The sequence below is a fragment of the Sapajus apella genome, unplaced genomic scaffold, assembly GCF_009761245.1.
Source record: "Sapajus apella isolate SASKATOON/1434 unplaced genomic scaffold, GSC_monkey_1.0 scaffold50, whole genome shotgun sequence".
NCBI classification, from domain to species: Eukaryota; Metazoa; Chordata; class Mammalia; order Primates; family Cebidae; genus Sapajus; species Sapajus apella.
Window position 1 is genome coordinate 10,882,100 of NW_022436990.1, and position 15,200 is coordinate 10,897,299.

General features: G+C 34.6%; 1 protein-coding gene across 4 annotated transcripts in view; it reads right to left on the bottom strand.

Moving 5' to 3' along the window:
- Positions 1-15,200, bottom strand: part of ARHGAP5 (Rho GTPase activating protein 5) — a 79,245-nt gene that overhangs the window by 51,279 nt on the left and 12,766 nt on the right. For all 4 annotated transcript variants that reach the window (XM_032242585.1, XM_032242586.1, XM_032242587.1 and 1 more), the window contains exon 2: positions 10,048-13,932. In XM_032242585.1, the coding sequence (XP_032098476.1) occupies positions 10,048-13,764 (3,717 nt within the window). In that variant the 5' untranslated portion in view covers positions 13,765-13,932. The remainder of the gene's footprint in view (positions 1-10,047; positions 13,933-15,200) is intronic.

Sequence of the window (15,200 nt, forward strand, 5' to 3'; positions counted from 1 at the left end):
GATAAGAAGTAATGACAACCTCAACTAGGATTATGAAAATGGAATGGAAGCAACACATTTTATAGCAGAATAAAGAATAATATACAGTTGAGTATGATAAACAACAATAGCATGTAGCTCTGGCCCACAGTTAACATACTCCTGAAAATAAATTCCTACCAAATTATGGTGATGCTAGGAAAGAAAACGCTATGAACTATAAGGAAAATCCTGCCTTTCTTATGAACAGATACAAACATGCCTTATATGACTGACTTCTAGAACTTCATATTTTCTTAAAGACATATTTTCCTACACCAGGGTTTCTCAACTTCAGGACTATTGGCACTTTGGGCTATATAATCCTTTGTTGTGGGAGACGGTCTGTGAAATCTGCAATGTTTAGCAGTAACCCAGGCCTCTACCCACTATACGCTAGTAGCAACCTCCTACCTCCAGTAGTGACCACAAAAATGTCTCTAGCCATTGCCATATGCTTCCTGGAGGGCAAAACTGACCCTGTTTGATAGCCATTGTGCTAGACTAGTAAAAACAAGGACCAATAACTCAAGTTTGGGAAATGGCTACAGATATATTGCTGAAAAGTCTGAGAATTTTAACTTTAAAAAAGGTCCACACATGACTCAAGACTGAGAAACACTACTGCAGGTTATACAAAGATGAATGATAACCGTAATTGCCCTCCAAAAGTTTATAACATAGTGAGTAAAACAAAAAAAACTACAATATAAAGTGAGTAGGCAATGAGAAGTAGCACTACATTACAGTTTAACACATAGGTGTAAGAAAGAAGCCTTTAGGGGACTCAGCACTCTAAAGGTTTATTTAATCCCCTTTTTAAGCCTATAAAAGCTGTAAGCACTGGCTCAAAGTCCAAACACACTTTGGAAAACATACATTGTGAAGACTCTCTCAAACCCTTTAAGCTAACACCAGATGAAAAGAGGAAATAAAAAAATAACAGAGTAAATAAATGTGGTCTAGGTTTTTGTATATGCTTTTCAGGCAAACTAATTACAACCTTGACTGAGGAACCTTTATTCTCTAAGATAACATCTTCCTAAAAAGAATTTCAACATATATATGTGGCAGATATTTTATTAATGCCATTAACAACCTAACAAAAAATGAACCTGGAGTCACTTGGAGAAAGTTCTAGCAAAGCAACTCGCTATTTAAGTGAATGAGTGCGTTTTCGCAGCTTCCCCAAATTTCAATATCGTCCTCCTCCCTCTCATCTTACAACAGGAGTTTCTTAAACTGGGGTCCATAGGCCTTTAAGGAAGTATTTGAAACTGTTAAAACTCCAGTAAAATTCTGTGCATGTGCATTTTTCTAGGGAAAATACCCAGATCTTTCCTCAGATTTTCAAAGGCTAAGAACAATCTCCAAAAAGTTCAAAACAATTATGTTACACAATGCATGCAAGTCATACCCTTTATTTTGACTAAGATACAATCATAAGATCCCTTTTGTCATATCCTTATATTTTGTTGTAAGGATTCTAAACACTGAAAATTACTACTACTTTTAAACAGCAACTCTCCTATGCTCCAGAGTTTCTTTTCTTTAAAAGTCACAGATTAAACCCTATTTACTTGAGTACTCCAAACATTAGCTGAGATGACAGAAAAACATTACAGAGCAAGAAATCATAAAAGTGCATCTACTGTAAAATACCTCTTGTAAGACTGACACATTTTGTAGTATACAAAATTTGGGTGTACATAAATTGGCAAACCTATAAATTTACCTAGTCTTGCAATAGTAACAATTGTCCATTAACATAAGAACACAATTATCTATGTTATAGAAGTGCATCCTTGACATATATTTAAAAATTACTATCAATCTGCTGCAAAAATGAGCAACTTCAATAATTTGTACTATGCTAGCTTTTGCTAAATAAATATTCAGTATGCTGCTATAAACACTAAGAAAAAGTTTGTATAGAAAGCCACACCGAAGAAATTTGTGCTTAACAAATTTAAGTTAGCAAAAATGTATGTCACCGACACAATCTTTTAAATTGTCTCTACAAAATATATAAATCAGAAATATACTTGAAAAATTAACTATCTAATTACATTTCTGAATTTGAAAAGCAATAAATCATGCTCAAATGTACAACACAGAATTCAAAGAAAAGACAAATAGTAAAATACTGCCAGAAATACCTGCACTATATATCCTTGTTATAAATTGGTGTAGCCAGCACCAAAAATACTACTGAAGAAACAAATTTTAACTTTATGAGAAATTATAGATAAACACCATAGATCTAGTTAATCAGGTAGACCAAGTTAGCCAGTTAGCCAGGAAGAAAGCAATAGAAATAGTACTAAAGAAAGCCTAAATAAATTGTTTTCAGGAAAGCTGAGATATGAGATAGAATCAGAAGTTTTCCTAAACCTTGTTGAAAATATAAAACATATTTGATTTTCATCAAAATCTATTTTACTAGACTGAATTTTTTGAAAGCAGCGCCAATGAATGACCAAGTCATCCCGTGTTAGTTTCTAACAGTGTTGAGGCACAGTAGGCATTTACCAAAACGCTTGTTGAATAAAAAGTCAGTTTTCTTGAGTCAAAATAAATTGTAATTATTAAACAAACCCATGAACAGTTCTTTTATCACCACTACAAAAACAAAGGCCATACCTTTATGCTGACTTCAACTGATCACAGTACAACACAGAGGACTGTGTTAGGCCACGGAGATCAACTATAAACAATATACAAATCTTGCCTGCAGTAGAGTAGACATTGTGTTTTTCCCACCTTAGAAATTACCTTAATTTCAAAGAAAAAGAATTTCACCCAGAGCTCTCAGGATAAAGGCACAAACCTAAACTCATTTTTCTTTTTTTTTTTCAAGATAGGGTCTCGCTGTATTGCACAGGTTGGAACGCAGTGATACATTTACAGTTCACTGCAATCTCAAACTTTTGGGTTCAAGTGATCCTCCAGGGCTTATCACTACTCCTAGCTGAAGTTTTAAATTTTTGTAGGGATTGTGTCCCACTATGTTGCCCAGACTGGTCAGACCTAAATTCAATTGCACAGTTCTACTCCCCTGGACAGACTGTACTGGTTAGGAATAGATGCAGGACCTAACTCAAGACATACTAGAAAAGATGCTGGTTGAAGGGTCTAGAAAAGAAGCTTTTTCATTTATCATTCTTCTAAACACACTTCCTATACAAAGGTGACTCTCATTTTCTACCCTAAGGGGATGTTTTCAAGGTAACCATGGATAAAATGAATATTCCATATCAACTCTTAAGAAATTAACCAAGGTACAGAAAATAGTTACAAAAAAGAAAGTCTAAAACTTTCAAGCAGTTCAAGACTTTGCTGAAGAAAGAATCTTTGCTCATTAAACAAAGTATAAGCCTTCCCCATAAGATCTGTAAGTACTGTCCTTCCTATATTAAGTTGGTAATTGCTAATATAAAGAGGAGGAAAATATTCAGGGCCTGGAAAAAGATAACAGAACACCAGTTTATACTAACACACAACAAAATTCACCAAATATTTTACTACGTATCTGAATCAAGCTAAAAATAAAATGGACAAAATAGATACTGAAGAAAAATCAAACCAGCTTAAACACAAGTGTTTAACACATTCACTGAATGTGTTAATAACTGGCAATTTTAATAATACACCTCAAATTTTCTCAGAAAATTTCAAACAGTTCTCTTAAAGGACTGCTTTTCAAATACTAGCAGGTTACTAATTCAGTAGATTTTAAGAAGTAAAAAAGTACTTCTTTTTTTACTGTAATAGACTAGAAAATCAAAACAACATACACATTTGTCCCACAGCATCCAAAGGGGATTGCTTTCAGGACCTCTGTGGGCACTAAAATCCGAGGACACTCAAGTCTCTTATATAAAATGGTATAGTAGTTGCATATTATCTATGCCTATCCTTCCATATACTTAAATCATCTCCAGATTACTTATAATACCTAAAACAGTATAAATGCTGTGTAAACAGTTGCTACACTGTTTTTTAAATTTGTATTATCAAGCCAGGCATGGTGGCACACACAGGTAGTCCTAGTAGTTTGGGAGGCCAAGGTAGAGGATGGCTTGAGGCCAGGAGTTTAGATCAGCCCAGGCAACATAGTAAGACCCCCATCTCTACAACAACAAAAAATTAGCTGGGCATTATTACTACTAATATCGGTAGTCCTGGCTACTCAGGAGGCTGAGGCAGGAGGATCACTTGAGCCCAGGAGTTTTGAGACTGCAGTGAGCTCTGAGGGTACCACTGCACTCCAGCATGGGCAACAGAGTGAGACTGTATCTCATAAATATCCATTTCTATTATTGTATTGTTATTTTTGGTAGTTTTTTTCATGAATTTTTCAATCTGCAGTTTCTGGAATCTGTGGATGTGAATCCCATGGATACAGAGGGCACACTGTACAATAAACTTAAGTACTGTCTTATGAGATTGCATTTCAGTTACGTAGAAATACTTGTGTGTATAATGGGTCATGATTTAAAAAAATAATCCTCATTGCCAGCTGCAATTACAAACATCTTAGAGGTTTTGTTACCTTAACTAACACTAACTTCATTTGGGTATAAAACAAAAGACAGCCAAAACTAAAGGCTTCTGATTGGTAAGAATGACAATGAAGCTCAGTTTAAGAGTAACATATCTGAATCTTCCTTAGATGCCACTAATGACCAAAAGCTATGGTTACCCAGGTTTCAAAGAGTCTGAGAAAAGATTCCTAAACTATGACTCAAGCAAAGCGCATAAACTTAAAACAAAAAACTACAGGAGTATTTAACTTAAAAATGAGTCAAGAAAATGAATCCAGCAAATGGGGCAAAAAGCTGTTCTGAGATACAGGCTAAGTATATTGAGATATTTCAGGTCTGATGCACATTATAATACTATTTATTGGGCACTGCTCTGTTAGACACTTAAAACACTCATTTCTAATGTCTACCACAACTCCAAGGAAAGTATTATAATTCCTAATTTATAGGTAAGGGAACCAGCTAAGAAAGGGTAAGTGGTTTATTCTTTCTGTTACTGTTTTTAAGGACATCTCTCTGCTATTTGGCCATTCATTATTAACAGACTCTCAAAGGTCTGTGTTAAGCAAGTGTCTATATTCACTCCCAAGAGATTTCATCTATTACCATTTTTAGTTCGCTGTCTCCTATGTATCTCCAATTCAGACCTCCGCTGAAGACCCATAACTGCCTACCTGATTGACATCTCCACTTTAACTCTAAAACCAAAGTTGTAATTTCCACTCCCCAGCTCCAAACTTGGCAAATTTCTAATGCTCTGTCTCATGAACAGCATCCTAACTCATGAAGCTGAACAAGCTAGAAACCTAGGAGACATTTTTCCCATCTTATTCATTATCCTTACCTCCCCCTACATGCAACACACCTTATGCATTTTAAGTATCTCTCATATCCACTCCATTCTCCATTGCCACCACTCTCCCTCCCAACTCCAATTGCTTCAAGTTTTCATCATGGTTCACTAAGATTACTGTAATATACTAAACAGTCTTCCACAGTCTCTCTAGCCCTCACTCAACCCATTCTTCATACTGTAACTAAGTTATCACAAGAAACAAATCTACTCACTATGTTCAAATTACTCTTAGGTTAAATAACAAAAATTTCTAACATTGGTAACAAGTCTCTCATCTCTCCTTACACTACTCTTCCCCCTAGAGAGTTAGCAAATTATATGGCCGGGGGGGCAAATCCAGCCTGTCATCTTTTTTTAAAATGGTTTATTAGAACACAGCTATGTTCATCAGTTTACATATGATCTATGGCTGCCTTCACAATACAACAGACATGACCAGTTACAACAGACTGTATGACCCTCAAAGCTGAAATACTTACTATCAGGCCCTTTACAGAAAGTTTATCAATGTCTGCCCTACATCAATGACTAAACACATTGAACTCCTTTAAGAACATACTATGTTCCCCTCCTACCATGTGTACATACTATTTATTCAGCATTAAATACTCTGCATTCTATGCCACCAACCCCTTAGTTAACTATTTAGCTATCAGATCTGACTACAAATGACTTTTCAAGAAGGACTTTCCTCACCATTTAGACTAGCACATCCTAATTCAAACTAGCCACATTTCAAGTGTTCAGTAGACCCATGTGGCTAATATGTTCCAAAGATGGCTATAAACCAGAGGTCTATTTCCAGACTTTATTCTGTTGTTCAATATGCCTATCTCTGTGCCAACATCACAATGTCTTAAAGTTTTCTATGATAGAATGAGCACACACACCACCATTCCAACCTGCCTTTCTTCTTCAGAAGTGCCCATGCTATTCTATTAATAAGTCCTTTACTCTTTCATTTATCAAATCAGCATGCAGTATTTGGTAAAAACTTTTGAAACTTCCAGTGAAACAACACTGAATTTGGAGCCCAGTCTGAAGAACAGTGACTTCTCTATGATATCCCATATTCATGGACAGGAAGGAAATAGCTCTGTCATTTATTTAGGTCTTTTAAATGTCTTTCAATAACATTTTGTACTTTTCAGAGAGGTTACACATGTATTAATTATTCCTGGGAACTTGGTAAACTGCCATGTTTTTGTAAATGATGTCTTCTATAATTACTTTTGCTAGTTATCTGTTGCTAATGCATAGAAATGCAACCTATTTTTGATTACTGATCTTGTATCAAGTTAGTTTCTTAATTCTAATAGTTTATCAGTAGATAAATACTACTTTATTAATACTAATCCTTTTTGGCTTTTACATTGATAATCATCATTATGAGCTGATAATGACAATTTTGCTTCTTCCTTTCCAACACTCATGCTTTTCTTTTTCTTATCTTTTGAGTAGGATCTCCATATATCACTGAATAGAAGTGGTGATGTTTTATCTGTCTTGTTTTTTATTAAAAAGAGAATTTATTTCCCCATTTAGGATGACAGATGTTTATTATAAATTTTGCTTGTCTGTGTACACATGCATTTTCAAGAAAGTTCTTACTTGTTGTTAATTTATTAAATTTCCCATGAATTGCTAAATTTTATCAAGTGCTTCTTCTGCATCTATTGCCACTGTAGCATTTTCCTCATTTAGTTTGTTGATGAGGTAAACTACATGTAGAGATTTTTCTATTAAGAGTTACCCTTGGCCGGGCGCGGTGGCTCAAGCCTGTAATCCCAGCACTTTGGGAGGCCGAGGCGGGTGGATCACGAGGTCAAGAGATCGAGACCATCCTGGTCAACGTGGTGAAACCCCGTCTCTATTAATAATACAAAAAATTAGCTGGGCATAGTGGTGCATGCCTGTAATCCCAGCTACTCAGGAGGCTGAGGCAGGAGAATTGCCTGACCCCGGAGGTGGAGGTTGCGGTGAGCCGAGATCACGCCATTGCACTCCAGCCTGGGTAACATGAGTGAAACTCCGTCTCAAAAAAAAAAAAAAAAAAAAAAGAGTTACCCTTTGCACATATGATATAAATCCAACATGGATATGATTTTCCTTTTACATACTGTTCAATGTTTTTCTGCTATTACAGGCCGCAAATCCCTTATCTAAACCCTGGGAATAAGCTGTTTCGGAAATCAAACACTTTTAGTCACAAGTAATAATTCATGGTGCAAAAACTGTATATTTTGTAACAACCTTAGTAAGCCAAGTGTCAGTCTCCAGTATTCAAACACATTCACAGTGAACTGTGTAGATATTCACTGTAAACAATAATTGTAAACAGACTTATATCTATTCAAGTCAGGTTTTCTCATCAATGAGAATAGGCCAAATCAGGTTATGCTGCCAAGTTCTGAAATCTTTGGTTTTCAGAGGTTAGGCGATTTCAAAATTGCGGTTAAGGGTCTGTAGACCTGTATTTCATTTAAGACTCTGGCACATACACTCATAAGTAAAATGTGCCTATAATTTTCCTTTTTTAAGCCATTCTTGTCTGGTTTTAGAATTAAGGATGGATGACTTAGAGAATAAATTTAAGAATGTGTTCCCTTGTCTTCTATTCTCTGAAACAACTTATATAACATTGGAATGACCTGTTTCTTGAAAAATCTGCAAAACTGTCTGGGGCTAGTATTTCCTTGGTGAGAAAATTTACTATGTCACAATTTATTTAATACTTACAGGATTATTCAAAGCATTTTTGCTTAGATAAATTACATTTTTCCAGGACTTAGTTCACTTTGTTTAAACTTTCAAATTTGTGGCACAGAATTGTTGATAGTATTCTCTTTCATCTTTTAATCTGATCTGTCTGTAATTATGTTCTTTTTATTCAGTGTTTATTTATGCCTTCTCCTTTTTTCTCATATCACTATTACCAGAGGTTTGTCTATTCTATTTTTTAGACTTTTCAAATAATCACCTTTTAGCCTTGATTTTTCATATGGTCTCTGTAACTCTTTACATCTGCCTCCTGACTGAAAGTATATAAAATTATACTAATACTGTAATTAGAAAGACTATGCAGCAATATGAAAAAATATGACTGTACTACTGCTATTAAGGAGAATGTTTCTGTTCTTAGGAAATACACAATAAAATATTTAATAGCAGAAAGAGTCCAATATCTCCAGCTTAATCTCAGAGGGCTTAAAAAAAAAAAAAAAAACCAATAGACGTGAACACACACACACACACACACACACACACACACACACACACAGAGCTCCATCAAGTGGGGCAATATGTAGAAAACTGGCAAATCTAGGTAAAGGATATATGGATTCCCCTTTTACCATTCTTCTAACTTTCACTGAAATTACATCAAAATAAAAAGTTACAAAAGCAATTAGCCTTGTGAACAAAAATGGAAAAATAACACAAAAATAAAAGCAATTTAAAAATGGATAGCCTGTGTTACATTAAGTAGTTTTAAAAATTTAAACCAATTAAGATAAAAATATTAAAGTTTTTTGTCAGTGATAAAATGTATAGATGGGACTAGTGATAACAGGGTAAGTGTGAAGAGATCCCAGGGAGCAGCATGTTATGAGTTGAGTATGTGCTGTTAAGTCTAGATTAGCATTATTTTAAAAGTTTACATGCCTCATCCAGAAAACTTGCTAAAGACAAAAAAAGGTAACACTTAAACTTAGAAAATAAAGCAGAATCTATCCAACTACAATGGGCAGTTACTGTATGTAGGAAAATTACCCAGTATAAGCTTACTCAAAATATCTTTAATTGGGTCTGATAAACAGCAGTCAGCTGTAGAAAATAAATATTGGTAATCTACAAGATTATGGACTTAACCTATGAAGAAATTACCAATACATAAGCATAAAAGCCTACTGAATGCTATCTTAGACCACAAAATCCTTGAATAAAAGTTTGTGTGCAATTAAGTGTCAAACAGTATTAAAAGTTGCTAAAATACCCCGTGAAAAATATCTAATAAAAGTTAAAATTATTAAATACAACTTAAACGTCATTTATATTTAGGTTTCAAATGCTTACTACCATCAGATGGATTAATACCTACTGAAAATGTAAAAAATGAAAGAATGCTTGCTATCTGGTCAGAATTCTGCAATACAAATTTCAGAAACCTTTCTGTATACCTTCAGTCAGTAAACCACTATCCACAAAGAAGCTGCCTGGAAAAGTTAATAAATATCCAAGACTATAAACTGTCATAATTTTATCATATTATTATCCTTGAGTGAGACAGGTATATCAAATTAATACTGCAAAACTGATAGGTCAGAAGAGAAAAACAGAAAAATAAGATGATTACAAATGGAAAAATTAAGAACCAAATCACTTCATATCTGGGTTTCTGCAAAAAGAAAAAACATTCACCCAGACTTTTTATGCTGAAGAATATGAAATCAAACTCTACCCCAACAAAGCACAAAAATAACTTATTCCCACAAAATATTCAGAAAATTAAAAAGGGCTACAAATTATATGTATGGAACAAATGACACTAAATTCTAACACCGATGTCAACATTTTAAAAAACAATAAGCATTTTTATAAACATCACTGACCATAAATTACCCTTACCTTTTTATCTTCTTTCACTTTGTGGGTTTTCTTCTTTATCTTCTTATCATCTAACTCCTGGTCAGAAGTGATTGCAGGATTATCAATGCCACCTTTCCAAGTTTCAACAGGAGAAAGAAGTGGATCTTCTTCACTTCCACGATGTCTTCCTTTTCTTTTTGTTTTAGAAGTGGTAAAAGCTTCATCATCACTTGCATCTGAATGTGTTCTTCTATAGTATGACTTGGCTTTACTAAACAAGGTTTTAGATTTATATTTGTATTTTGAAGGCCTCCGTTCCCCATGACTTTTTGAGGTTCTATCAGAAAATCCATTTTCTTCATCTCCTTGAGTGTTGTTTACAAATGAGTTTCGAATTTTAATACGATTTTGACTATCATCTGGGACAACATAAATCTCATCAGAATAGCCCTTCTGTTTGAAAATTGTATCAATGGGTTCCGCATAGTTATCTGAAGGATCTATATCTTCAGGATGTGCCAAAGGCACCCGGGAAGTCTGCTTTCTTGGGTTTTTACCAATACCAGCTTCAATTGTTTTTAAAAGGTTTGGATCCAGTTTTTTCACATTTGTCTTAGGTACAACTGGTTTAGGTTTAATAGGTGGAGGCACTTTATGGTTGCGTTCATGGTCATGACAGTTTGGGGTACTATGAATAGGATATTCATTTCCTTCCAAATCTAATTTATATCTGGAACGGTCACTAGGTGTTGGAAGCAACTGTACATCATCCCCAATTGGACTATAAGGAGGCGGTGCTTCTGTGTCATCATCTGAATCAGGGTAGTTGTTATAGGGAAAACAATCTCTGGGAGATGGTAGAAAAACATCTTCACTTTGATGGGTTGAATCCCTTGTATTATCAGACAAGTAAGAATTTTCTATCATGTTTTTTTTCTCTAGAACATCACTAAAAAACAGAGTAAAGACCTCAGTTTGCCTATGATACTGAGATAAAGAATACAATGCTGTAAATTTAGCAGTGATCTCAGTTGCAATGTGTTCTCCTTCAGTCATTAACTCTTTGATAGCCTCATTTTCAAAAAAATCTGCTTGGCTGTCAGTAACTGCCACCAGCTGTACAGGAATGGTGTCTTGAACTTCTGATAGAAATGCTCGAAGCATTCCCATTGATGCTTTCCGTTTTGCAGAGTAAACTAATATATACCCATGAACTAGTTCATCTTTTCTTACTCCAATTGAAGAGTGGTATGACAATATTGTGATCTGTATTCGTCTCCTTTTTTCACCAATGATTTTATCAAGCATTAGGGAATTATTCTGCCCAGCTTGAGCAGCACTGCAAGAATGAGAATCAAGGAAGGGTGAAAGAATAAGATCCACACTAAATGGATCTCCACACATAGCACACATGACAATTCTCAAGTCAGCTTCTGATATGTCCTTATTGGCAGGAACTGGGCTCACCACATCCAAACTGTGTTTAATTGATTCCAATACTCCTCTTAGAGCTTGCTTTATTTGAGTTTCATTAAATTTACGAGGATATGTACCAGTAGGTACATCTACAAAAGGACATTGTAACTTGTTTGCCAACTGCTGCCCTTGGTGCCTGAGAATTGGTAGATTCTTACTAATGGAATCTCTCTGATTAGCCAGAATTAATGTAAATGGAAGATTAGCCATGTATTTATCTTTTCTGATCTGAGAAGCTTCAGTTCTTATTTTCCCAATAAATTCCCCAATAAAACTCAATGACTCAATAGAATTAAATACACAGAAGCACCCATGCGGTTTAAAGGCGGCAGTCCATAATTGACTCAAAAAGTAAGGCGATTTGGCATCGACCGGCCGAAGATCAAGTTCATAAATTTTTCCATCTAAGGCATACTCGTCATCAGTGGATTGTGTCCTTATCTCATTTGCTAGTTCTTGGGCAAGGCCATCCTTCCCTAAAATGAAAAGGTTAACTTTATCTATATTGGTACTATCATGATATAATCTTAAGCGGCCACGATCCAACTGTAAAAGACTACTAGCAAGTAACTGCTCCACTTTAATGTCAGTACAATTTTGGCCACTAAGACATGTTTCTTTAGTGGGATGATAAACAAATCCTATATGCTTAAGTAGAAGAGATTCTCTATCAGGTGCAAGTTTCTGTAAAGCTTTATATCTAGGTTCTTCACTCAGAACTGTATGAATTTCACTCATTTTATCTGAACTAGGTGTTGCATTAAGATCTAAATCATAAAAAAGTTCGGAATGCTCAAAAAGCATTTCTTGAAACTCTTCTTTGGCTTTTTCAACTATTTCTCGCTGATGCCTACTATATACCTCTTTGCTATCAGCTTCAGTGATATATTTGAAGGCTTCATCCTCCATAACAAAGCACATAACTTCCTCCCACGGCTGCCCAGGTGAAATGAACTGAATTTTTTCCAAAGTCTTTTTGAATTTTTCCTTCATTTCTACCCTCCTCTTCTCAGATATTAGATGTTGTACATGGTTCTGATAGACTTTTTCAGCTTCTAAAGTGCTCAGGAGGTCAAATGGAATCCGCCTATCATTAATTTTGTCTATATGGTCAGTTTCATCCCAAGGTGTTTTTTCTAGCACCACAAAACATAACTGGAAATCTGCTCTCTTTTCCATTAACTTCAAAGCTTCTGACCAATTCAAATGTTCAATCTCTTCTAGATTTGGCAAAAGAGTGTTAAAAGCTCTTGGTAAAGTATTTATATACTCTTCTCTCCTTTTTCTTATATGTTCCTGTTTAAGTTGTTCTATATGTTTAGAGAATGTATTTCTGGCTTTTCTTGTTCCCTCTAAGTTGATGTATTCTTCATAATCAGGATGATTTTTTAATTTATTACTAACAGTTTTCCAAGTTGCATGATAATCTCTCACAGTCTGTACAAGTTTTTCAAACTTATCTGTTGCTGTGACAACAAGTTGTCTCTGTGTTTTATAAGCATCCAAATAGGGAATAATTTTAGGCTTGCTACGAGTTTTATCCAACATTTGTACCAATGCAGTGAAACATGTTTCAATGTTGACATTAAATCGTGCTGATGTTTCTACTACAAGAAGATTCTTTTTGTTTGAAGCAAATGCCTGAACTTCTCTAAGATAATGATCCACACATTCATCACATTTAGTTGCCGCTATTATTACAGGTTTTTTTGATTTTGATAACTGGACAAAAAGGTTATTCACAAATTTAAGTTGATCATCAAACTTCCTATTGCATCCTTGACTTACATCAATGCATAATAAAAATCCATCTACATTGAGCTTCCCTTCAGGCATCTGCTTCTGTTCAAAGTCTTGTTCTAAACCTAGTTGATCAGTGCAAATGTACATTAGTTTTTCTGCTGACTGCAATTTAGATGCAGCTGCACGTTTTATATATGGTTGCAAATTCGTACTCCGATGAGGCAAGAAAGTCTGGTCATCAATGAACTCTGTTTGTTCAATGACATGAATTTTGCATTCTACTCCATCTTCACCATTTTGTGTTATGTCACCCCAGTACAAAAAGTGATCATTGTTTACTACTCGTCCTCCAAAGTCAATGGTGCTAAGCACAGAAGTATGCTCTGGATAATACTCATCTGCTTTTGAGCGTACAAATCTATTGCACAAACAAGACTTTCCAACACCACAGTTACCTTTGTCTTTTTCAGTCCCAGAGAGTCCAACTACACTGATAGTATAGGATGGGGGACGAGGCTCTTTGTTTTTTGCCATCATAACTCTCTTCTCATGTCTCTACATTCATAAAGGTAACTAGATATGCTTCTCATTCTGAAAACAAAATCATCTCAAAATACAGATCCCAAATTTTAGAACTGTATTTGGTTCTTTGTATTTCCCTCATTTCTGTGCAGAAACATCTTCAAGATCATAGGGATCATCTTCCTAGAAAGAGGGGAAAAAAGAACAAATCTTAATCGCAAATTACATACACTGAATTACAAATAAAGATGTTTACAACAAAGCACCATGAAAGTTAATGATACGTATATTTTAAGATATAACTATATGAACAGTTTATGATTTACTGTTACAAATACAAGATGACCTCAAAATGTAAGACAAACCTAAAAAACACAAAATCTAATGTAATAACTCACAAACCTTAAAATAAACCTCTATTAAACCAAATGCGCATTTTGCTTCTAATTACCCCTTCCTACGAGTTTGAACAAACAGCTAGTCCTTTCTACTTCCTTAATTTTCCTGTCTTCTGTCACTGGAGGCTATGCTGGTGGTAACTAAAATGTACTAGTTGCCTTGCAACTCTTTCACAACTTAAAAATACAAAACAACCTGCTTTTTCTATTACCTGCTATTTCTATTTGAGGGTTCCTCAAAATGTATTCCTTAAAACAGAATTTCGTTAGAATTTGACAAGATTTTACAATATAAAAAATATTTTCAATAACTTTCACCAGTCTTGTTTTTAAAATCTATCAAATGTTACCCCTCAAAACAAAAACATTTAAATACTTAAACAGAGAAAACAGAAATAAGTGAATAGTTAATATGACTAATGACAGCATTTACATAGATCACTGCCTCTTAAACTCTCTAAGGACAAAATTTTATTTCAAACCTATAAGACCAACTGCAAAATATAATGAAATTTATTTTTACATCCAAGACTTAATTTTTTATTAGATTCAAGAAACATAAAATTGGCAAACTGTTCCTGAATGCTCTTAATTTCTGGATATATTTCCTCTCAAAATAGTTACAAAGGGCACAAGAACCACATTTTGAGTAGCACCAAGCTAAATAATTTTAAAATGATTTAGCTGAGGCAATATTTTAGAATTATTTGATACACCATCAACACAAAATAACTTTTAAGAATTGCATAAAATTTAATTTTGATTATTTTCATGTAAGCAATAAGTAAGTCATTTAAAAAAGTTTTTAGAGATTCTTCACATTCTTTTGAGGCCAAATTAAAAGCATTACATCATTTCTACCACCTCCAAATCATAATATGGGAAACAAATCTCTAGAAATGTATGTTAGTACATATGAAAAGTATCTTCAATCCAGATTAAGGAACAAAAAAATCTAAGATAAGTAAGAAAAGACCACTTCCTCCCCTCTCCCACAGATAGCTGCTGGTCCACTGACCTGTTTCAAGCAAATATCTGTTTCAGCTACATCAA